General features: G+C 39.6%; 1 protein-coding gene across 5 annotated transcripts; it reads right to left on the bottom strand.

The window, feature by feature from the left end:
* Nucleotides 1–3,910: 3,910 nt before the first annotated feature.
* Nucleotides 3,911–23,310, bottom strand: trim66 (tripartite motif containing 66). Of its 5 annotated transcripts, XM_079462986.1 has the most exons (18): nt 22,947–23,310; nt 20,347–20,674; nt 19,705–19,870; nt 17,885–18,014; nt 17,517–17,633; nt 17,105–17,219; nt 16,745–16,891; nt 16,398–16,515; nt 13,734–14,377; nt 11,003–11,200; nt 10,393–10,504; nt 10,219–10,294; nt 9,139–9,313; nt 8,335–9,032; nt 8,129–8,249; nt 7,856–7,930; nt 6,976–7,128; nt 3,911–6,414 (listed from the first exon to the last, which is right to left on the bottom strand). In XM_079462986.1, the coding sequence occupies exons 2-18, from the start codon at nt 20,353–20,355 to the stop codon at nt 6,175–6,177; spliced, it is 3,294 nt and encodes a 1,097-aa protein (XP_079319112.1). In that variant the 5' UTR covers nt 20,356–20,674; nt 22,947–23,310; the 3' UTR covers nt 3,911–6,174. The 5 variants fall into 5 exon arrangements, with proteins under 5 accessions (XP_079319112.1, XP_079319114.1, XP_079319110.1 ...); XM_079462988.1 differs by lacking the exon at nt 22,947–23,310 and having other exon boundaries at nt 10,219–10,312; nt 20,347–20,564; XM_079462984.1 differs by lacking the exon at nt 22,947–23,310 and having other exon boundaries at nt 10,219–10,312; nt 10,393–10,501; nt 20,347–20,471.
* Between the last annotated feature and the right edge of the window lie 381 nt (nt 23,311–23,691).

Genomic DNA, 23,691 nt, shown 5'->3' with positions numbered 1-23,691 from the left:
AGGTTTTGGGTCAGGTATTTACAGTTGGATACCGAGAGCTTCTAACATCAAGTACACTTGATGCTGTGGTTATCTCTCAATTATTAAGGCGAACATGCTAGCCCCAACAGCTAAATTCTCAGTGCCAACTCAAAATCCGGCCAAGAATGTCAGCCACATTTTGATTGCGGGGATCTATTCCTTATGAAGTGGAGAGCAGCAATCAATTTTCCCTCTTTTCAAGAATGGCTCCAAAAAATTGAAAGACGTTCAGCCATCCAAACTTCAATTTCATGGGCTGCTACACTGGTCAGAGAGGCTTTTTCCACATCCTTTTTTTCTGCCTCACTCTTTTCATTCTTCAGCTGAGTTCACCGCGGTGTCCTATTATTATTCTGTTATGTTTCATTTGATTTTCGTCAGCTGAAAACTCACAGACACTTTAACAATACTAAAGCTCAAAGTGTCCCGGCACCAAAAAAGTGTGGCACATATCAGGCTTAGTCTGTCTCACCATTGAGTATATTGCTTTGGACAGAGTGGAATCTCATTAAAGTATACCTATAAACAAATCCTGGATTCAGTGAGGCTTAAACACATAGAGGATAGTACTGGAGTTCAACATAAACTTAAAAAGACATTATCAACAGGCCATCACAGACAAAAAAAACATACGTGGGAAACAGAAGAATGCCAGTGGGTTTTCATCCAAACATTGTACATCATTGCATACTACTGTTTATCAAAGAGACTGAACTGGCTTAGTACCGTGCAGATGTGAACCCAGAGCACCTGAAGGTTGATGAAGGGCAGAAAAGATCTGACGTTACAAAACTCCATCACAGACCACACAATATTTCTGTTACATCTGCTAAAATGAATTTGAGATGCATTTGAAAGAGCTTCAGTATATAATCCCAAATATTCTCAGACTGCAATATCTATAAAACATGCAGTGCTTTACAACACGTTTAATGTAGAATATTTCCATGTCCTCTTCTATGTTAGAATATTGAATAAAATATTAAACTAGTTTTTGTTGCAGATGGAAATTATATAAATGTTATCAAAGTATCACAATTATGTTAACATAAGGGTACATTTTAAACGAATTCACACGTTATTACACAAAGGGATAGTGTAATAACGTCACAAGACAATTTCTAGTCCGACGAAGTTGGACAGAGCTAGACTCATTAACGCACAGCTGAGATTATTCAATAAACCGTCTTTCATTTTATTCAACATCACTTCGTCTCCTGCCTGCTGTTCTTTCCTTCAAGTCTGCATCTACCTGGTGGTTGATCTGAAGTATTACTGTAACTCACAACGGATTTAATAAGTTCCTGCCATGGAGAGATCTAGTGAAACTGGACTCTAGCTTTGGGTCTATGAGATCTTCACCTTAACTAAATTTTAAATAATACGAAGTACGGTAACAATATATTATGAAAAATATTAATGCTGTGCACGTTTTAAGCAAACGTTTAATAACAGGGAACCTGAATTAGTTGAAAACACTAACAAATTGAGGCAATCAGTTATACATAATTTTTGGGGGTTTAGGTAACTATTTATTACTTTAACTGGCCATCTTTTTTATTGCCTTTTCTTTTTTGCACTTTATGTCAATTCAACTTAATATTTTTTACTTTCATTCACAATGTTGTTTTTTCTCATTACAATCAGACACTTTAATTTAAAATGAGCAAGAAAAGACTGAGACGAGGCTGCTCTTCGCACAGTTCATAGAAAATTTTAGGTATTTAATATTTTATGAATTTTTCAATAATACTTTGTAATATTAATATAATTTAACTATTTAATTACTTTGACCTTTTGTGTTTGCTGTGATTTTGGTAATTTTATAGGTTTTGACCTTTCATCCGTTTGGCTTTTTTTAATAGCTCCTTACTAACAACCGACGGTTCTTTAAAGAGACATACTTTGTAGTGGGAAAACAACAGCACGAACATCACCGGGGTAGCAGATTTAAAACTGTGATGTTATGGTATTACTCTGTTCCGTCTGTTTGGACCAACTTTTAAATATCTGTGTGATATTTTCAGATTTTTTATAATTACTAATAAATTGACACCTGTAAACTCAATCCCTCATTGATTTAACTGAACTTCTTTAATCTTGTCAGACATCCTACCTGCCGCTGTGTAAACAATCAACTCATATGTTTAAGCATTTGGCAGACGCTTAAAGCGACTTACATTGCATTGCATTAAACTATACAATTTTTTCTAATTATGCAATCCCCGGGATTTGAACCCATGATCTTGGCATTGCTGGTGCCATGTGCAGGAATAATGAATAAACATTCGAAGGGTCTAAGCTAATCAACGGACAAGTCTGGTATACCTTTTAAAAGAAATCCTTTTTTAAGCATTTTCATTCTAAAGGTACAGATATAATAAAGATCTATTTGGTATGGACTGTGGTAATTGTTGTTCAAATGTAGCTGTAACAATATATTATGAAAAATATTAATGCTGTGCACGTTTTAAGCAAACGTTTAATAACAGGGAACCTGAATTAGTTGAAAACACTAACAAATTGAGGCAATCAGTTATACATAATTTTTGGGGGTTTAGGTAACTATTTATTACTTTAACTGGCCATCTTTTTTATTGCCTTTTCTTTTTTGCACTTTATGTCAATTCAACTTAATATTTTTTACTTTCATTCACAATGTTGTTTTTTCTCATTACAATCAGACACTTTAATTTAAAATGAGCAAGAAAAGACTGAGACGAGGCTGCTCTTCGCACAGTTCATAGAAAATTTTAGGTATTTAATATTTTATGAATTTTTCAATAATACTTTGTAATATTAATATAATTTAACTATTTAATTACTTTGAAACTATACAATTTTTTCTAATTATGCAATCCCCGGGATTTGAACCCATGATCTTGGCATTGCTGGTGCCATGTGCAGGAATAATGAATAAACATTCGAAGGGTCTAAGCTAATCAACGGACAAGTCTGGTATACCTTTTAAAAGAAATCCTTTTTTAAGCATTTTCATTCTAAAGGTACAGATATAATAAAGATCTATTTGGTATGGACTGTGGTAATTGTTGTTCAAATGTAGCTGCATGTCTAATCCCCTTTGACCAGTGCTTAAGGTATTTACATAAGCACAAAAGAATGGACATAATTGCCTATTCAAATAAAAAAATATATGACCCCTTTTAAGAGTTAATATAAATGAGTACTAAAAGCAGAAGGAGTAAAAATGAGGCCAGTTGTATCTCATGAGAAGAAGAGGAGAAATGGATTTAAAAGCTGGCAGAAGTGTTATTGCATCATGTCTGCGTTTAGAACGGCCTTGCGGGGGCTCTGCTCTTATCCCCCATCTTTAAGATGGCAATCAGGGGTGTAATCCTGAAAGTATTGTGGGAATTCTCTGAGACCCAGACCAGGCACTGATCTGATTTAAGTGTCATCAGGAAGCTGTCAGTTAAGATGAGCCAAGAAGTGTCTGCTGGGGTTCAGATGTACCTTACCAGGGAAACTCAATTTGTCAAGGAAAAAAGAAGAGATATCCCAGAAGAAAGATGATCACCCTTTTAGATGGCATCAAAGCTCGCTTAATATCTTTCTAACTGAAGGAATGGTTGGAGTAAAAATCTTTAATTTATGACCCTGTGAGATTTTATTGAGGAACAAATGATTCTGCTGTGTTCAGTACTTTTGCCAAGCCTGGCATATTGTAAATTGACTTGCGTGCAATTGTTTGAATTATTAGCCGCTTTTTAGATTAACATTTTTGGCTTTGGATTAAATTCAATTTTTTTTTCACATTCACATTTTTGCGACATGTGAAAAACGATTTTGTATATGTGATGTTATGACAAAATTATACAAAACTGGATTATTGCTGTTGGCTGGGAGGTCTGACAGAAAGTCAACAAATCAAACTGTTGTTTAATGTCAAAATAAGTCTTGATTGTACAAAAACAGTGTCCCGTTACCCTGGTACAGAAGACATTGGCAGTGTCAAGGGTTTCGTTTTTACATGTTAAACAGAAAGTGGAAAAAACTCATATTGATTTAGTGTAGACGGCCAAGATGTTCACAGAATGTTTTTCGCTTGTAATGAAATGATCCAGGGCCCTCTTCTTGGCTTATGGCCTCAGTGCTGGAGGGATAGCCAGACTTTATGAATCCGTCAGAACTCCACACGCATAATACAGTCTCAGGAATCTCAAGGAGTTTCAGTGAGAGTCGGCTCTACGAGGACAAAATCCAATACAAGTAGACCCGTCACATATCCTTAAACAACTGCATTAATTCACCTATTGCATTGCAACTTTAATAGCTAATGTCAATAATGTATGCACACTTAAGTCACTTGCACTATTGTTTAGTCTAAATTAGTATCTGTTCATAGCCACCTGTACATTAATGTTCATGGTGTTAATGTCCATAGTATATAGCCATCTGTATATATTGTTCATAGTACAAACCTACTGTCATATTTTCATAAGAACATACCTACTGTAAAATATTTTCATACTCCATGCCCACTGTATAATATTTTCCTAATATTGTATTCTGTATTTATTCAAACTGTATATCCTGCACTTGCTAATTGCACTTCTGGTTAAACCTAAACTACATTTTGTTATACTGTACTTGTATATGTATAATGACAATAAAGTTTAATCTAATCTCATCTAATCTAATCTATCCACTCTGGCCAATACCAACACTGCTATTCTGTAGCTCTCATGTGCTTAAAGCAATATTTCGACATGTAACGTTCTTTGCAAGGATAATTGAATTAGAAAAATTTGTTGGAACCGGCCTGTAACAGATTTGTTGAAATGAGGTCTAGTTTTTGCTTGCCAGACTGAGCAATATAAAGCCGAGCACCAGACTTGTTTGAAACACCTCTACATTTACCTTCAGATTGAGTGATCGAAAAAATCTGGAGCTATTTACTATGTTTGCTTTGTTAGGTTTAGTGCTTGGGTTAGAAAATATCATAAGGTCATTATAAAATAATAGAACCCCAAAACACAATGGAAAGTCTTTGTAATAATAATAACAATGTTACGTGTGCACAAATAGCCTAAAGAAGATATTACAGATGTTTTTCTGAAATTAATTACTTGGTGATTTTGCAATAAAACAAGGTGCATTAAAAATACTTCTAATTACTACTCTTGGGCAATTGGTGATAAAGCAGAAAAATACTTTAAAAACAATAACAGACTCACAGATATTTACACTCATATAAACCATATGCCAAACAGCTTTAAAAAACAGAAATATTTTTTTGTGATTTTAAAGCCATCAGACATAGAAAGAAAAATGTGATGCTGATTGTTATGTACAGCAAGAAAAAAACATTTTTGGATACCATATTTACACCATTATACCTGACTAAATCCTGACAATTCTGCTAAAGATATGAAGTAGCATTAGATAAAGACTTCACATTATTCTGCACAGCTATTTAAGCAATAAAAGAGCAGTTTAACAAAAGTCAGAAGGGATACAATTGACCTGTTTGTGAGCCACACAGAAGAACACAAAAGGATATTATAATTATTCTTGTGATAAGATTGGATATTTCTTTCAGTGAACATACCCAAACATCACATATGTGAGCAACTGTGTAATATTACTCTACTCGCTTTCTAGGACGGTGGCCATGGGTATCGTATCATGTACCTTTCTTACTCTACCAAAGTCCAATATGAACTAATGTGTTGCCCCTGGCTATATGAAGTGTTCCCCCTACAGGTCAATAAAATCACAGTAAAACATCAGCTGGCAATGGTACTATATCTCTGTAAAAGGGATTTTCAGATAAAAAGACAGAAGATATATTAACCAAATATACACTTTTAGTTATTAACATTGCCTCTCTATATTTACTAAGTAGCAGTTGCCAGCAACCAGTCAGCTATCAAACTGAATGTGCAATTTAATATATGCATTAAAACACACGCACTAGTGCAAGACCTTTGACAAAGTCTGGAGATACAGTAAAGGCTTAATATGAACACAGCTACAGCAAAAAACATGAATTAGAACTGGTTATAATGTGTTAAGAATTAAAAAGTCTGCAGAAAGAGCACATACAGTAGTACAGTACAGAATTTTAACCCGAATCTTAAAAAAGTGATGTAACTGCTGTTAATGTCTCTTTACAAACAAGAGGCACGACTAGTAGTGATTTTTCCTCCAGTTGAGAGATGGTCTCCTCTTCCTCTTCCTGTGGCTCTGCTCCTTTCTCTCCGGCCAGGGGAATCCGCTCACAACAGCTCTCTCCAGCTCCTCATAATCCTCGCTGTCAGAGTTCTCCTCCTCCTGCACAGGGCATCTCAGATGTGGGAAGACCTCCCTTAGTTTAGAGATGAAGAATGACTGCAGACTGTGTCCTGCCTGAGCTACCTCTGAGTCCGGCTGGAGAGATATGAAACAAAGTCAACATCTTTATTTGTACTTATTTTAATGTTATAATATTAATAGTATATTATTTAATATAATGTGAAAACTAGTGTGTTCCACTTGCAAACCAATGTTCTAAGATCTAGGATGATACAAAATAGTTGACGTGTGGCATAAAATAAAGTAGCCTAATTATAAATGAAATAAGCTAATAAATGCAAGAAAGGTTGAGCTGGGCTGGTGAAGAGATGCTGACAGATTTTTGACAAGAGTGATGTAAGCAGCCACTATACTTGCTTTTGATTGACAGGACACGATGAACGTGTACCGTCTGTACTTTCGTTCTGAATTTCATCTTGTGCATTTGCATCGTATAATAAATGAACACAAATGAATGCAGTGCTTTTTTTCGCTAGATCTATTAAAAACGGTATTCTAGGTAAATTAAACAGGATATTAAAAAGCAATGCATAATCAGTACATCACTATGTGGCGTGAATATAAATCAGCTATGAAATTAAATGTTCGCCACTAATCACTAGAATGAGGTAGATTGACGTCATGTGTTTCACTCACGTAGTTGAACTTGCCACAGTTTTTGAACATCAGCAGGACATCAGCGACAAACTCTTTAGGGGAATGATAGTGTATGTGGCTGCTACTGTTGAGCCTGTTCCGAATGACAGACAAGTCCATGGGCTTCTTGATGATCTGATAATAATGACGTGCCTAATCAGAAAAAAATACACATAGATTAGATAAGCGAGATTTCTTGTAGCTCAGTGGTAAGAGCATTGTGTTAACAACGCAAGGCTGTGCGTTCGATCCCTAGGGACTGCAGATACCTATGTAAAATGTATAGGATAATGCAATGTAAGTCGCTTTGGATAAAAGCGTCTACCAAATGCCTAAATACAAATGTAGGTAAAGCCTAACACTGTGTCTACACCGGACGTGACACAACGCGACACGACACACGGCTTGTCCTAAGGGGACTGTCGTGCCGTGGACAGTATTTGAAATAATAATAGGTTCTATTGTCTTTCTGCATCCGTTGACAAGGTGTAAGGGAAAATCACAAGAAAGATCTCTTTAATACTTCAACTGTTTCTCCAAGACACAATTGTGATAACATTGAAAGCACAACAACAGTGTTTCTACAATGCTTGCTTAGGTATAATGGTTCACAGATGTTCTCTCTGGAGGGGAAAACACTATTCTTAAATGTTACAAGATCTCAAAAAAAATGTTCTATGATGTGCCAAGATACCGAAGTGTTGCTTCTTGTTTCTATTTTTATTTAAAAAATCTGGACATAAATTATAACTTCAATAATTCTACTGTGCAATAATTTAGCGTGTTGTAAGCAATCATATTGTAATCTAATAATAAATATTAGCAAACGTTTGAGTTTATTTCTCGTTTCCAAATTTTTGTGATTCTTGGTAGAGCTTACCAGAGGGCTGACAGGCTCATGAAACGGTGCACTGAGAATGTTGCTGAGGATCATCAGCGTCAACTTCTCACATTTCTGTAAACAAATACACAAATGATCTTTTTACTATTTGTTATTGTACATTAAGTGATACTAGATATTTTACTTTACAGTTTGCCTTTAAATCTCCTGAGGGATGAACTTGCTCAATTCTGGATTTTGACTCCCAGATCTCTGAGGTCACAGGATTAATCAGAGCTGGGCCATATGAGACTCATCATCCCCTTCACTTACCCTCTGGTCACATGCCGACAGTCCATATGGCACCGTGCCTGTGGACATCTGCACATTCTCACAGTCATATTCCGACTCTGGTTGCTCCACATCCCAGCACAGGGAACAAATCCAGTCGCCACTGCAGAAGTCCAAGATGGAAGGTTAGTTTTAGCTGTGAGTGAAGACATGGCTTGATATGTAAAGCGAATGGAAGGACGGCTTACGTGGGAAAACTGTGCAGTGGGGGTACGTGGCACGACAGGTGAAAGACTTTGGGGCAGCGGTCGCAGCACAGAAGTTCTCCTCCAATGCGACAGACCGCACAGAAGTCCTCGTTTTCGATCTCAGGTCTTTCCTCCATAGATTCGGGTTCAGCAGCAGCATCTGATACTGTCTCAGAGCTGGTGTCAGTCGGGAGGAAGGCCTGCTCCGCCTCCCACTCAGACTCAAGGTTCAGAGTAACTTCTGTTGTGGAATCTGGGTCTGATTCGAGTTCCTGTTCAGAAGTCGAGTGCACCGATTCTGAAGGCTGCTCGGACACCAGATCCGACTCAGATTCTGCTTGAAGTTCAGATTCAGCGCTTGGATCTGATTCCAGGTGGAGATCCACATCTGCATCTAAGCCCAGTTCAGCCTCTGTTGTTGAATCAGTTTGAAAGTCAGAAGCTGGCACTGATCCGGTTTCAGATGGAGGATCAGGATCAAAGTGAATCTCTTCTGTGTCTGGTTGTAGGGCAGGGTCGGTATCACTGGAGGTGGACAGAACCGCAGACTCTTGGTTTATAATGTGTAATTCATGCACGGCAGGCTGAGAAACCTCAGGGGTGTGAGATGATCCACAGCTATGCAAATGTTCGGATGAAGGCTGCTCTGTGGGCAGAAGGCTGTCCCCTGTCTGACCTGATTCTTCGCTCAACAGTTCCTTTAAGAACATCAGAATAATTATAAGGCTGCATTACATAAAAAACAGCATGTCATGAATAGATCATCAATGCCGTATATAAGTAATGCAGAAGGGCAACTGATACCTGAGCAGGTGCTTCTCTCTCCAACACCCTTCTTTCAGGTTTCCGTCCAGACTCAGAGGTTTCTGATGGGAGGTCTGTGTTTTGATGGCTCTGTGGTGGATGTCTTGACACTAGGATCTTGAGTCTCTCAAGGCACACAACTGGAACCTTGGAACTGTCAGAAGCTTCTTTGTCACTGTAGAATGTGAATGAAAACAAATTGCACTTATATATGCTAATAATTTACTGTGTACTTCATTCTTTATTTGAGTACAGTATGTGTTACTTCATTCTTTATTTGATTATTTTAATAATGTTGTCACCCAAAATAAAAAAGACTGTACTTACCCTCGAGTTACAAATCTGTACACATTTCTTTGTTCTGACAATCACAGAGAAAGATATTCGGAAGAATGCTTATTACAAGACAGTTCTAGGCCACCATTGACTAACATAGTAGGAAAAATTACAATGGTAGTCAAAGGTTGTTCTACATTCTTCAAAATATCTATTTTTTTTGTTCAACAGAACAAGTAAACATATATATATATAGCAGTTTTCCCTACTATGGTAGTCGACGGTGGCCAAGATCTGTTTGGTTTTTAATCATTCTTTCAAATATCTTTCTCTGTGTTCATCAGAACAAAGAAATGTATACAGGTTTGGAACAACTTGAGGGTAGGTAAATGAAAACAGAATTACAATTTTTGTTGAACTGTTCCTTTAAATCTGCAAGTTTATGTATTTTACGTATGTATGACTTACAGGAGTGGCCAAAATGTCCTGGGGTATATAGTATTTGTACATGATATCCATTGCATGCCCCCTCAGGTTAGATCAAACCATCAAAATACCAGGTGAATGGAAAAAAACATTAAACTTGTAAGGTATTTATTGGACAAAATGATCTGGCAAAATGGTAAACCAAATTTAATCCGAGAATATGGATCTTATTCAAGTAAACCACAAATGCATAGAAAAACAAAAAGCTCACAGAAAATTAAGCATACACTGAATACAAGTTTATCATTGATCAATGTGGTCATTCTCCAGTGTTGTCTTTTTACATGTGTTGTGTTACATTTTCCTGTTTCTTTTTACCTGTTGTCTATATCTTCCCTTGATACTCTCCTTCTACTTTTTCTTTTCTTTTCATAGGCATACGCATACACATTATCTGAAAACAGGAAAAGTTCTATTTTAAAATATATAAATCACATTTTAAAATATAAACTCAGATTACATGTTGAACGAGGCTGAATAATAATTCAGCACCTGGCTCAGATTTGTAAGTGGTCAGAGAAGATTCACTGTGACCGCTTGAACGCTGAGGTCCTGGGATGATCTCAGCACCATCCTCTGTCTCTATGAGCCGTGGGCAGATCTGCTGAAATAAAGGACCCAAATAACAAAGTCAAGATCATAATTCATTACATGTATACAGGTAATATCACACAATAATGCAAAATTTTGCAGAGGCATGACAACAACAGTGTGCAGACTACATCAGTGAATGTGAGTTAGCTTATTAAACTGAATTCAATCAGTGATGTGGGCTGCTGCATCTAATTTGTTCTCAAAACAGAGTGAGGTTAAAGATCTGTTTCCAAGACAACGGTTATCTCTTTTGATGTACATCATCAAGTTTCTCCCTAAAAGGGAAACTAACAGAGCAGAGCGCATTAGAACTAAAGTGTTTTGGGCTGTATGACAAGGATTGGAAAACATCTGATGATTAAAATGACTTGAAATGAAACTATTTGCAATATTATTTTAGTTGTATTTTGAGAGATGTGACAATTCCAACAGTTCTAGTGCTAGTGCTAGTAAAAGATACCTATATTACATGTCATTTCTCACCACATATTCAAATGGATAACAGTACCTGCTGCGTTAAACCTCCCTGGTCCCTTGTCACTGTTGCCAGGCTATGAGCATCTCTGCTTGGCCTGTCTTTAGAGGGCCTCTTAAGAGATCCTCTGGGTCCTGCCGGGCTGTTTTGAGACCTGGTCATCGTCTCCGTAGCGGTATGGCTCTGGCCATCACCTTGATCCAGCGGATACATCTCCGGAGCCGAGGACCTCTGCGGGACACAACCACATTTTCATTAGCGTGAAGCTAAGCTAAAAGTTATTACGACAGCATACACACCAAGCTAGAACCATAGCAACTGTGACAACAGAGGAAAGAGGTAAAGAAAAACAACATTGAGGGCGACGATGCGGTGCCAACAGTTATACATAGTTTGTCGCAAAATTAAGAACAAAAACAGGAACACATCTATCTATCACACACTAAGAGAAAACAAGACAAGTGCTGCAGCACTAAAATAATTCTCCTGATAATATATGACTTAGTTACAGCACCAATTATCGTATGTAAATCCCACATCTGGGCCACGAAAGACTTCTTTGAATAAGCAGCATTAACACATCAGAGATTAGACTGATCTTCTCTTGTCATAATTTCAGTAATGCGAGAAGTTTGGAGAAAAGCCCAAGCGACTGCGCCCTTCACTAACAAGACAAATGTCAGAGTTGGAGGCAGCAGCCCGTGCGCTCGACGCCGTAGCTCCTCCCACCTCGACGTCTCCAGCTCTCTTTTTCCTCCTTTTTATCTCTTCTCTTTCTGCCTCATAATTACCTCAGGATTAAAGCACTCACCTGATAGACGCTCGGGAGGAGAGGGTGGAATGAATCGAGCTGTGGAGAGCGTGTGTTGTAAGTGCGTGTGGGTGCAAAAAGATGGTAGGAGGTCTCAGAATTTCGATGTAATCGTGTGGGCTCGACAGCAAGAAGAAAAATCCAACAGCAAGTTCCTTCAATTCCCTTAGCATCTCATTAATACCAGGTTAAGTAAATATGTGGTTGCACCCGAGTGCTTTCTTGCCCTTCCCTTAAATAATGTTACAGTTAAGGGCTGGAGATGATACATAAAAATAAATATTACACTTATTTGCCTCTAGAGAACCAACTCTTACAGGGATGTGCAATCTGATTGGTGTTTGTTTCAGAAAATGTGTCAAAACTCTGACATCAAGAGATCTAAACCATAACTTCCTCATAACTCAATGAGCAGTTTGTGTGCAAATATGGCTGTGTTTAAGAGGATAGTTCACACAAAAATAACAATTCCATCATCATTTATACACCCTCATGTGGTTCAAAACCTGTGTGATTTCTTCTTCTGTGGAACACAAAAGAATATATTTTGAGAAATGTCTCAGTAGTTTTGTGTCCATTCAATATACTGTAAGTCAGAGGGGTCCAATGTTGTTTGGTAAACAAAATTTATTAAAATATATTTTTGTGTTCTGAAGTACAAAGAAAGTCATTCAGGTTTGGAATGACATGAGAGTTTTTAAACTACACTATTAAACTCACTATTAAACTAGTTGTTATTGGCATGCATATTATTGGCATATCGGCTGTTTATTAGTACTTATTCTGCATGTCCATACTTTACAACCCTAATCCTACCCAATACCTAAACCTAACAACTACCTTACTAACTATTAATAAACAACAAATTAAGAGTTTATTGGGGGAAAGTAATATTTAATGGTTTGTTAATAGCGATAATTGCCCCCTATACTGAAGTGTGACTACGAATTTTCATTTTTAGGTGAACTATCGTCATCATGTGTATGTGTGAGATTGTGTACAGTATGTGTGTGGGTGAGACATTTTGTGTTACAGTGTGGTCTTAGTAGTGTCTAAGATAACACTACAGTTGTCCTCACTTATGTCTAACCATCTGCTCGCTGAGTTGCTATCAACAGCCGTCAAGATCAAAACACATTACACCCGCAGAAATAGAGATGCTGTAAAGATTAATAATGAGAGAGGAGGAGCAGTTGTGAGGATGAGTTCATTGTTCGCATTACAATTGCATACAAATAAAAGCGATATGAACTTTCCAGCATTGAAGTGTGACATGCTGTACTTCATCTGAAACACTTTTAAATAATGTTTTTTCTCATTCTTAAATATTTAATAAACATTTAGATCTCACGATTTCATGCATATTTGTACTTTTAAAATGTATTTAGTTGAACTGCGTAAAAGTTTACAAAGTCAAGGTCAAATAAATGGTAATCGACGCTAGGACGTAAAACGACTTTTCATCCAACCCTTTACAGTATTTACAGTCATTCATAATAATTTCAAAATAAATATATTTTAAAGGGGCCATGCAACGGTGTTTCGTGCATTCTGACTTGTTTATAATGTTAAACATGCTGGCTTCTCGTGCTTTTAACATAGTCAACTTGTCAAAACGAGTTGGATGTATGATGTAGTATTTCTGGTACTCTGATATGTACTCTATAGGTACTCAAGATTAATATGAGATTGGCAGAAACTGCATGTGTTATGGCAGCTTTAAGAAACACACACTGTACCCCTCCCCCTCCCATGCCTCAGAACATTTCACTGATGCCTGACAGTCTGTACATGTGCAGGACTTGCGGTAAAGACCAGTTAACAATGTGGCTGATTTGCAACCTTTGCAAACACTGACGAAAGGCAGACCCGAGGCCTGTGGTCAGTATTAAGCACACTGAGAGCAAAGGTATCGCTTTGCAAAACACTGAAAAAATCTTTACTGAAACTCACCCTGCCATCATTGATACAATCAAATATAGGCTGCAGTTCAACCATGGTTTGGTTGCTGGTTTCTGTGGTCGTCTGCTCTTGAGTCTGATTCTGGACCTGCAGAGGGTCTCTGTTCAGTGATGGCTGTGGTAATGTAAATACTCCAGATGAGATGTTTTGTCCTTTCCCACAGTGATCAGATCTTATCGCATCATTGACAGTCTGATCAGCAGGGAGCGGTTCGGCCAGTGGGCGGCTGTTGGATACCGTCGGTTGGCAAGGCAAAGCAGAGCTGGTTCCGTGCAGGACAGAGTCAGGTCCACAGTGAGAGGTGGACTGCTGTAACGGCTGAGAACCGGGTTGGTGCACAGGGACAGATGCGTCAGCCTCCCAACAGCTGTGGAGGGATGGAGGGGAGCTCCGGCTGTTGCCGTGGTATTTTTCCAGGGTTACAGAGTACTTGTCCAAAGGAACCGACTGGGTAGGTCTGCAGTGAAGACAGCAGAGTTGGGGCTGACAGAAGGTCTGGTAAGCACAGCCAGGTTCCCTCACCGCGTGGCACAGAGGAGGAATGGCTATGCAAGGAACAGGCTGAGGTCGCAAAATACTGGGGTGACCCACGACCTCAGTGTACGGACGACTTCCGCCCTCAACCACCAGTTGACCTACAGGAAGGAGAAATCATTAGTGTGCATGGCAGTACTTTAAACTAAATATTCCTTCAATTTTAGCCTTCCATTTAAACGTGATGTGAATACTTCACAGTAATATCCCGTTCACACCACTACCGACTGGCAGCATGTCGATGTCATTTATTTCAATGATAGCTTAGCGACATCTGGCGACACGAGCAACAGGGAGCTTACGCTATCCGTTTCCCGTCAGTTACTGCAGTGATTGCTTGTAACTGGTACTAGGTCAACCAAAGCTAGAAAGGCTAACAAGAAACATTTCGAACTAGTTCCTTAGGGGGATGACGGTAACCAACAGTAAATAAAACAAGACTCACTAGGAAACCAGATATACACCATCAGTGTTTCCATCTCCCCATTATTTGCAATAAAGCAACACTTTTATGTTTTTTGACTACAAAATAATTCATTCAGTGGTAGAACAACTCTTAAACAGACTTCTACTTCCGCTGCTACCTGAGCAGCCTCATAGCGGCTACAACCACACTCTGTAAGTTCTCTGTTCGGGTCGGTTCACACAGCCCCACCCTAGAGGTCTTCTCGGGTCCAAAGATCTTTACCCGACCTGAAATGACCCGAATCACTTTTTACCCGAACCCGAGACAGACCCGATAACGTTTTTATTTTAAAGCCCCGACCCGAGACAGACCCGATAACGTTAGACCCGAGTCCGACCCGTCGTATATATTTTTTAAACCCGACTAGACCTGAATGTAAACCGACGTGTATTAATGAAATTGATATGGCAATGAACACGTTGATCCTCTTGTTTTGCTCTGGCAAATTGCGCAAACTGAGGCTTAATGGGTTGTGCCAGTTTTAGCTGAATCAAATCTAAATAAGTGACGACATGGCAACCACTCGCGCGAACATTCTGTCTCAACAATGTGTTCCAAACCGCGCAGTACTGAAATGTGCGCGTCTTTTAATATCTACTTCTGGTCGCCTGGTGGAAGTATGTTTTTCCTGAATACGATGGTAACTACATCGGGTGCAAACCCCTGCAGCGTTGGAAACTTCGGGATTTCAATTCTAAGGTGATTTCAGATCACCGCGACTTTAGGAAGATTTGCGTGGCTTTCAACCGATCGGCTGAGGGTTGGAGGAGAGTTGGTAACTACACGCACACACACAGGCGACGCGCTGTTATTGTACAGGATAGTTCGGGTCTTCCTCGGGTCAATTAAGCAAAACTATTTTTTACTTTATATCACCCGACCCGTTATCTTTAAAACCCGAACCCGCTCGGGTCTCGGGCCGGACCTCGGGTTTTCGGATCTAAGTGGACCTGTGAAGACCTCTACCCCACCCATCCCTAGCCTGCAGAAGAGTGCAACGTGGTTTTCAGAAACTCCGTTTCCGTATTCGCCGGTTAGAGTCAGCAGCATAGAAAACAAACTGACATTTATTGCACTGCCCACATGGAAGCTTATACAGCCACATTATTTACAACACTGGTAACAGACAATTGCGCTTATCAGCCACGTGGGGGAACCGTGAGCAAAATCTATATAGTGTTGCTTTGTGTTTAACTGTTTTTCGCCAAAAATGCGAATTAAGGATTTTTTTATTAATTTTGGTGTTTCCATCACTTGCATAACAAGTGTGATTGAAACATAGCTTTTGTGTTTTTTATCTTACAAACTTCAGCATTTGAATAAGCTCAAACCATTTTACATATAAACTTAATTCAAAGTTTGTTTTAAATATTATTTCTCCCTTTGGGTGTGTGATCTGTTTTTTTTATATATTCTCAATCACACATATAACCAATACCAATGATGCCATTGTACTATTTGTTTACCGATTTGCATCACCCTTACTTCTACATTTCAGAACATATTCTTTCAGCTCATTTTAAACTGCATCAAATTTCATTTGAATGTAAATAAAAGTGTTTTGCTGCTCTACAAGCACTAAAAGCAAATCTATTTGCACATTATAAAGAATGAAGATCCTTTGGACTGTCAGTGTCCAAAATGGATCCATTTACCTAAAGTGGACATCTGTTTGGTCCAGAAACTGGCATCCCAGTTGAACTTGATTTTCAAAGGGGCCCAGGATTCTGAAAGCATCAGTGGCTCCAGCAATTGCTGCATCTGCAGAGCAATCTGACAAATGAATTATAGATCAAACCTCACGATTACAGAGACACAGAGTTATAAATACTGCATGCAATTCTGGCAATGAGTGAAACCGAAACTCTTTCTGCACTGCTGTGTGTGTTACATTTGTACAAATAAGTGTTGTGGTTGCATGAAGCAATGAGGCATTTTAAGTTATGGCGCTGACTTACTAACATCTAACTTATAGCCCATTTGAACGTTCAAAAACGCCTACCAGCTCTTTGCTGAAAAGTAGTGGATTGCGTCTGTGGTGGGCCGTAGCCCAGGTAATGAAGTTTTGCACATGCTCCAGCTGGCTGCACAGGTCTATGGCCCCCTGCAGCTGGTCCTCCAGACGTTGCTTGAAATCACTGGAGATACTCTGCACAGGAAGAGAACGACAAAAACATGGCTCCCCGTCAACTCCTCACCACTTTCCCCCATCTGCTACTTGGCAGTTTCTGCCCGTTTTGCACGATTCACTCTGTACACGTACTGTTCTGCATACTCCATCAAAAGCACGGTCAGCCGGATGTTCGGAGATGAACACGGCACAGAAAGTCAGAGTGGGAATGGAGGAAGAAAAAGTAATTACCTCCAGTTGTTCTATTAATAGGTTGGCCCGTTTGTTAAGCTCGTTCATCATAATCATCTTTGCCATTTTAATCTGGTTCTCCGCCTTCCTCTGCGTGATCTTTATACCGTGGAGCCTGGACAAATGGAAGGAAAATGAAGACGTTTGTTAGTTATTGATGGAGACGTCTAAGGGAGTTTAAACATACCGATATGACATAGACTGCGGTACATCTGGACGCTTGAACATCTGCTGAAATTGTTCACAGGAAGCGATGGATCTTGTTCGTGTCTTTTAGCGTCACATAAGATACGCTTGTTGTCATAAGAATCCCAGCTGTTCAAGTTTTAGATGACTAATGGACACCCTTCATTTTACAAGTGTAACATTAGCAGCATTGTGGAGAGGGTGTGCTGTAGAGAGAAAGTCATACCTGCCCTGGACTTGTTTGGCCGTGTGCTCCACCGCTGATCTCTTCTCCTCCACGCGTGCCATGAGGTTCTGCAGGAGCCAGCGCTGGTCTTGTAGTGCCTTCCCTACGTGCACCAGCCTAAAGTTAAACAAAAAAACTCATAGTCATGGCAACCATCAGCCAGCCAAACACCTATGACTGTTGGCATAAGTTAAAATAAAACAAGCTCGACAGCCTGTGTTTGTGAGAAAGGGGCCACCTGTTCTGTCTGTATCTCTGAGCATGTGTTTTGGAAAGGGCAACGGGTGTTTGTGAGAGGGCATCTTATGTGTGTAGATGTTGGTGAAAGCGGGCATGCGTGTCAGTGGGTACGTGTCCTCAGTGCATACCGATGGTCTTTGTGGGCGGACAGGTGACAGATGCTGCAGGCCATGAGGTCGCACGTTTCGCAGAGGAGTTCCAAAGGCTCCTGTTTATGGAGAGGACACATGACCACAGCGTGCCCGCAACAACCGGCTCCTGCAGCGTGTCGTAAGAAAGAGAAAAAAGGAAATAAGGGCTAATTAACAGACGGCCATTAAAACACATCATCCTTAATCAAGAGTCACAAATCCATAAAATGTTTTAAGTGAAAATGTTTTTCATTTGTAAATGAAAACAAAATAAACAAATGTGTTAATATGACAAAGTGTATTGAAGTTGTGAAGATTTAATGACGAATAACTTCACTCATTTTGACCAATACAAAGTACACAAAACATCTTGTTGGCATCCGTGAGTTACTCTCTGTCTTGGCATCATTTATTTTTAGTGCAACGAAACACAAGCACATCAAAAGCTTGTTAATATTTTTGGACCAACAAATGCACTGTTTATAAAGTAAAATGGAGCAAATCAGAGCGGATCTTTGATCAATCTGTCTTATTAAAAGTCCGGCCAATATGAGGAATGCAAGTCATATGCTTTTGAAAGGCAAACAAAGAAACAAGGTTACAACCTTCACGTGAGCATTAAAAATAACCTCATATGCTACATGTATGCCACGTTCTGTGCTAGTTTCAGGTAAAATAAACATAAACTGCCAGGATCTAAACTTTATTGTATTGTATTGAATTGTTTTGCATTGCATCATATTGCTCCTAATTGGCTTCCTGTAGCAGCTTCGATCCAAAACGCTTCCCTCTGTTTTTCTTTATAAAGCCTGTTCATAACAATTGGGAATTAGGGAGCAATTTATTTTATTTAATTTTTATTCAGCTTCAAATTTCTCAAACAGACCCAAAATATCTCAACCACAGAAGTCTGGCTATGAAAATCAGTCTGTCTGAGCACAGACATCCACGTGAACCCTGAGCCGAACGGCAAAAACAGATATATCAAATGCTCTCATTTCCATTCCATTGTAGCACAACTCTTGACAATGCATTTTTACTTTAACAGTCTCTGTGATCACAGACAGTAATTCAAGCAGAATGCAGAACTAATTTAGAAATGACGGACCTCCTGTCACACTAGATACACAGGCTGTCCATCAGAAGCACTGGCTGATGCTGTGACAGTGTTGGGTAGAGACACGCACGCTGACACAATGCACAGGGAGCGAGAGAGAATGAGACCACGAGATCCAGCTCTCAAGAGCTCCCACAGCCTCAAAGCAAACTGGTGACCGACCACATCCTGTTTCACACCGTGCTAGTGTTTCTCTCACACTCTCTCTCTCTCTCTCTCTCTCTCTCTCTCTCGCCCTCTCTTATCATCTCTCTTTTCTTTCTTTCTTTCTTTCTTTCTTTCTTACTTTACGTCACTCTTATCACTCACTCCCTCTTTTCTGGGGTGGATTTGTGGTGTGGTTATCATATGTTTAGCGGGTTCCATATTGTCACAGCCAAAGAGCATGTACGAAAAGAAGCAGATCGGCCAAATTTGAGCTGCGTTTGCTCAGAGAGTATGAGTTTTGGAAAGTAGGTCACATGAAAAATACAACGCTACAATACATCAAGGAGGATAATTATTCACGCTTATTATAAAATACATTATTCATTGTGTTAAAGGACCAAAAAATAAGGAGGGATTGAAAAATATGGTGCACAGCTGATAATGTCCAGTGGCTAAGAGCACAAACGTGCAGGCAAACAGCAAAGCTAAAAGAGGAAAGTAATTACAGATTGGTGAGAGAGAGGGAGAGAGAGGGAGAGAGAGAGAGTCTTGCCTATTTCTGACGGTGATGGAGGGTCTCTCTGCTGATGCTGCAGGTCGGCGGGTTGAGTGGAGGTCCTCTCATGCTGATGCAGGTCAGTACATTGGAAACACAGCCACTTGTTGCAGAAGGTGCACAAGCTCTGTGCCATTCTGAGCTCCGAGCACTCGGAACAGCACTAAAGCACAAGCAGACAAGCATTCAAAATCAGCATCTTTGTTGCATTCAGCTACAATGGGATCAGTTGAGTGGGCGTCATATGAGCTTGCCACAATCCGAATCAAGGAGATCTGAACAGGCTTAATATGAAGCAGCATCTTTCATGGTTTTAAACTGTTTGAGTATAAATCAATATTTTACACAATCATTATCATTTTAAAAGCACCAATACTGTGAAAGTGTTCATTTTGTATTCGGCACTTGCTGCGGCATAATTAGTTATTAAAGAGCAAAGCTGCTCGTAAAATGGATGCCAAAAATATTCACATTCATATTCCAAAGATCGACTTTCACACACAAAATAAACAGCTCAACAATAAAACATCATGTGTCGTGTTACTCGTGTCACAACACACCACAGTCGAGCCCAAAGTCAATTCGTAAACTTTAAGCACACTGAATCCATTATCTGACAACAGCGCAGGATCGTCTTACCTTCTCCATGGTGGTGGCAGGACACACGATTCCAAGGTGCGCGCGTGAGAAAGATTGCGATATCCAGCTCTCGCAGCTCTGGCAGCAGTGAGGCAAGGACACAGTAAGTGTCTGACACAGCTCGGCACTGCACTGTGACAGCTCTACCTGCGGCAGGAAGTAGTGCACACTGCACACTTTAACCCCAGCAGAGCAGACTCCCGTGCTCTCTGCCCTGTACACCCTCAGCCGTGGCCAGCGGGAAGCACTCCTTGTCAACTTCCAGTAGCTGTTTTAATCCAATGTCTATCCCACCACGAGCCACCATGATCCTACGTCTTAAATAAGCCTGTTCAAAATCATTGAGAATTAGGGAGGGCTGATAATTATTTTTTTTCTGGGACAAAATATCCCCGGCAGCCCTTTTCGCCAAAAATGGAAGGGAAGAGGTGCGGGATGACCTACAAACATTTAAGAGAATCGCACGGCAAGGGTGCGAGATGGATCGGGGATGAGGGGACACGTTTCGTGCCCTCCTTCCTCACATCCTTAGATCAGCACAAGTAAGGGACAGGTCCCTCCAGATCGGCCCGCTCCCACGTAACACAGTGAAACCGGGTCAGCCTTCTCCAAAGATCAGATGGGAGTAAAGATGTGCTTGCACAATGCCCTGTAAAGTGTGAAATCAATTACGATCTTATCTCACATCCTCTAGCTACGAGTTTCCCCAAATCTTTGCTTGCAGTTTCACCGGGTACCACAGAACTTATACATAAATGAAAAGGAAGGGGTGGAGGGGGGTTGTAAACTAATGAAAGCGTATGTAAGCCTAATTAAAATATAACAGAAATGATAAGTGTCATGCAAATCCCTCAATATGAAAGCACCTCTACCGCTGTGAGTCTGCCTGACAACAACCCCTGCAGCCTGACCTACAAATCTGACAACTCTCTCTTCCTCTAGAGCTGCACTGGGGAGTATAAAAACCATCTGATTCCCTATTGTGTACCCACAGACCCACTTTAAAACACAATTAGTCTACCCAGCCATTCTTTCACTTGTTCTTGGGGCAGACAGGCGTGCCTGCGTCTCCACACTGCTGCCTTTGCCTTTCATGCCCATCCATTTAGCTTTTAAAACAGAAAGCTCATGCTCCCGCTCTCTCTCTTTCTTCCCACTGCCAGGGATGACTCCTTTTCTCCGCTAAGTGAATTCAGCATGCGCATCTTTCTGCCTGAGCAAGCACAAGCATCTCCAGAGAAAGTACATTAATAGAAACTTGAGAGGAGGTTCCTCCCCTGGAAGAACACCTTAGTAACATCCATTAAGATCATGCTTATGAGATCATGACAAGAGAATGGCAGATTATCCCACAGCGAAAGGCAACTTTTCAACAACGACTGCTCAATTCATGGTGTCTACACGTATTACAAGTGAAGGTCAATGGCAACTTTTAACCACTGATTGTTCAATTTAGTGTCTACGTGTATTGTTAGTTCACAAAACAATGAAGGTAAAAAATAACCTTTAAATAAGTCGTCAATGTGTAAAGCAGCTTGCCATTTAGTGCAATGCGATGCAAAACCTTCAGCTGTGCACTATGATGCACTTTCTATTAAACAAGGTTCCAGAAAACACATGATGTAGTGTGAAAACATCCTGACAAACAAAACTGTCTCATCGTGCGCACACTTCTAAAGTTACAGAGGCCATGTTTTCTCTCAGAAACAAAAAGATATGCTAGTGTTATAAGTTCATTATTAACAAATGCAATTTATGCATAAAATATATATACACGAAAAAACAAGTATAATTTGGATTTAAATAAAACTTAAAAGGCATTCATTCAAATACAGCTTTTTCTCCATTATGGAAAATGGTAAAGAACAGATTAAGTGAAGTGACAAGATACCATAAAGACATGGCTTTACAGAACAAACAGAGCAGTTCGTCTCTTGCTGGACATCAAGATCACGCAACAAGGTGTCCAAACAATCCTCATATTTTCAAAAATTGTGTCACAATGTACCTGGAAAGCTAATAAAAGAGACGAGTTATTTGTTATAAAAAAGCATCAATTTGACATGTATGTCCCGTTCTGAGTTGGCTGCTTGCTATCTCAAGTTTGGCAAGTGAATGTGAAAACAAGAAATGCCATTCAAATGTGAAAACTCTTCAAAGTGAATTCTACACAAAGAGATTTTACTAGAAATCTAGCTAAACAGATATCTGTTTATAGATTAATTTAGCATGACCTTATTTTGGATTTAGCCTATTTATTCATACATCAAATACCCATACTCGTCAGAAATACTTCATTTTGCATTTAAAATGTCCAGCTAAGAAAGCCGCGGAAGAAAACCTCTAAAAAATAAATCGACATGCATCAATTGGGCTGTAATGTGAGAATGCGCACTAGACCTCTGCGTTTTTGGGAGAATATTCTCGTGCACCTCACAGATGGGATGGGACTCCACAAAATCCTGCGCAAACTGCCCATATACGCGGCAACATCTGTGCTTAAAACCGCAATACAGAGCGTTACTAAACATAATCAGAATGGCGATGAAAAATAAAATAGTGATGAATGCATGCAAACATAATGATAGTTTGAACCGCACCTTGCTTCTCTTGAGGAGGCGCAATCCAAAATCCTCCACCTCCTCCTCGTCGGCTGGATGATTAGAGCGATTTCAGCAATGCTTCGTGTCTAAAATGGCCTCATATATCCACAATAGAAAGACTTTCAACCCTGAGAGACTGTATTCATCTTTATACGCTTATCATTTTATTACCTTAACTGCCTGAAACAAAATCGAGCATGCATTTAACGTTATAGTCTAAACGCACAACTTTCAGTGCAAGTCTTCCGTCAAGATATTATTTAGATAAAAAATGTAAAATAATGCATGTAATCAAAGTTATAACGGATGAGATCGCGTTATCAGTCCAGCAGCTCCTGTATTTTGTCGTGATACGCACCCCGCGTTGCGCACTAAAGTTCTTTACCTTTAAATATGTCCACCGCCAGCAGATGTCGCCTTTGTCTCAGTTTTAATTTAATACAGGCGAGGAAATGCCGAGTAAAAACGCGAGACTTTGCGACCCCCAAATTAAAGAATGATTTAAACCGTCGGTACAAGAGTGACATTGAGGATTATAATCAGCAATGATCATAAGTGTAAGATGTTAGATTTTTTCCATGATTAAAAACCAACCAAAAATGACTTTGTGGTCTTGTTAAAAGCTGCAGTCCATAACCTTTTTTGATAGAAAAAACATTAGCCTACATTAAAAATAATTTTATCCTTACCCCGATTCTCAATGGTTAACTTATTATTACGATTTATAATTGGGTAGCCAACC

This window comes from Barbatula barbatula (assembly GCF_947034865.1).
Source record: "Barbatula barbatula genome assembly, chromosome: 1".
NCBI lineage: Eukaryota > Metazoa > Chordata > Actinopteri > Cypriniformes > Nemacheilidae > Barbatula > Barbatula barbatula.
Note: the sequence above shows the minus strand (reverse complement) of the source record. Positions and strands in the feature narration are given on the sequence as shown.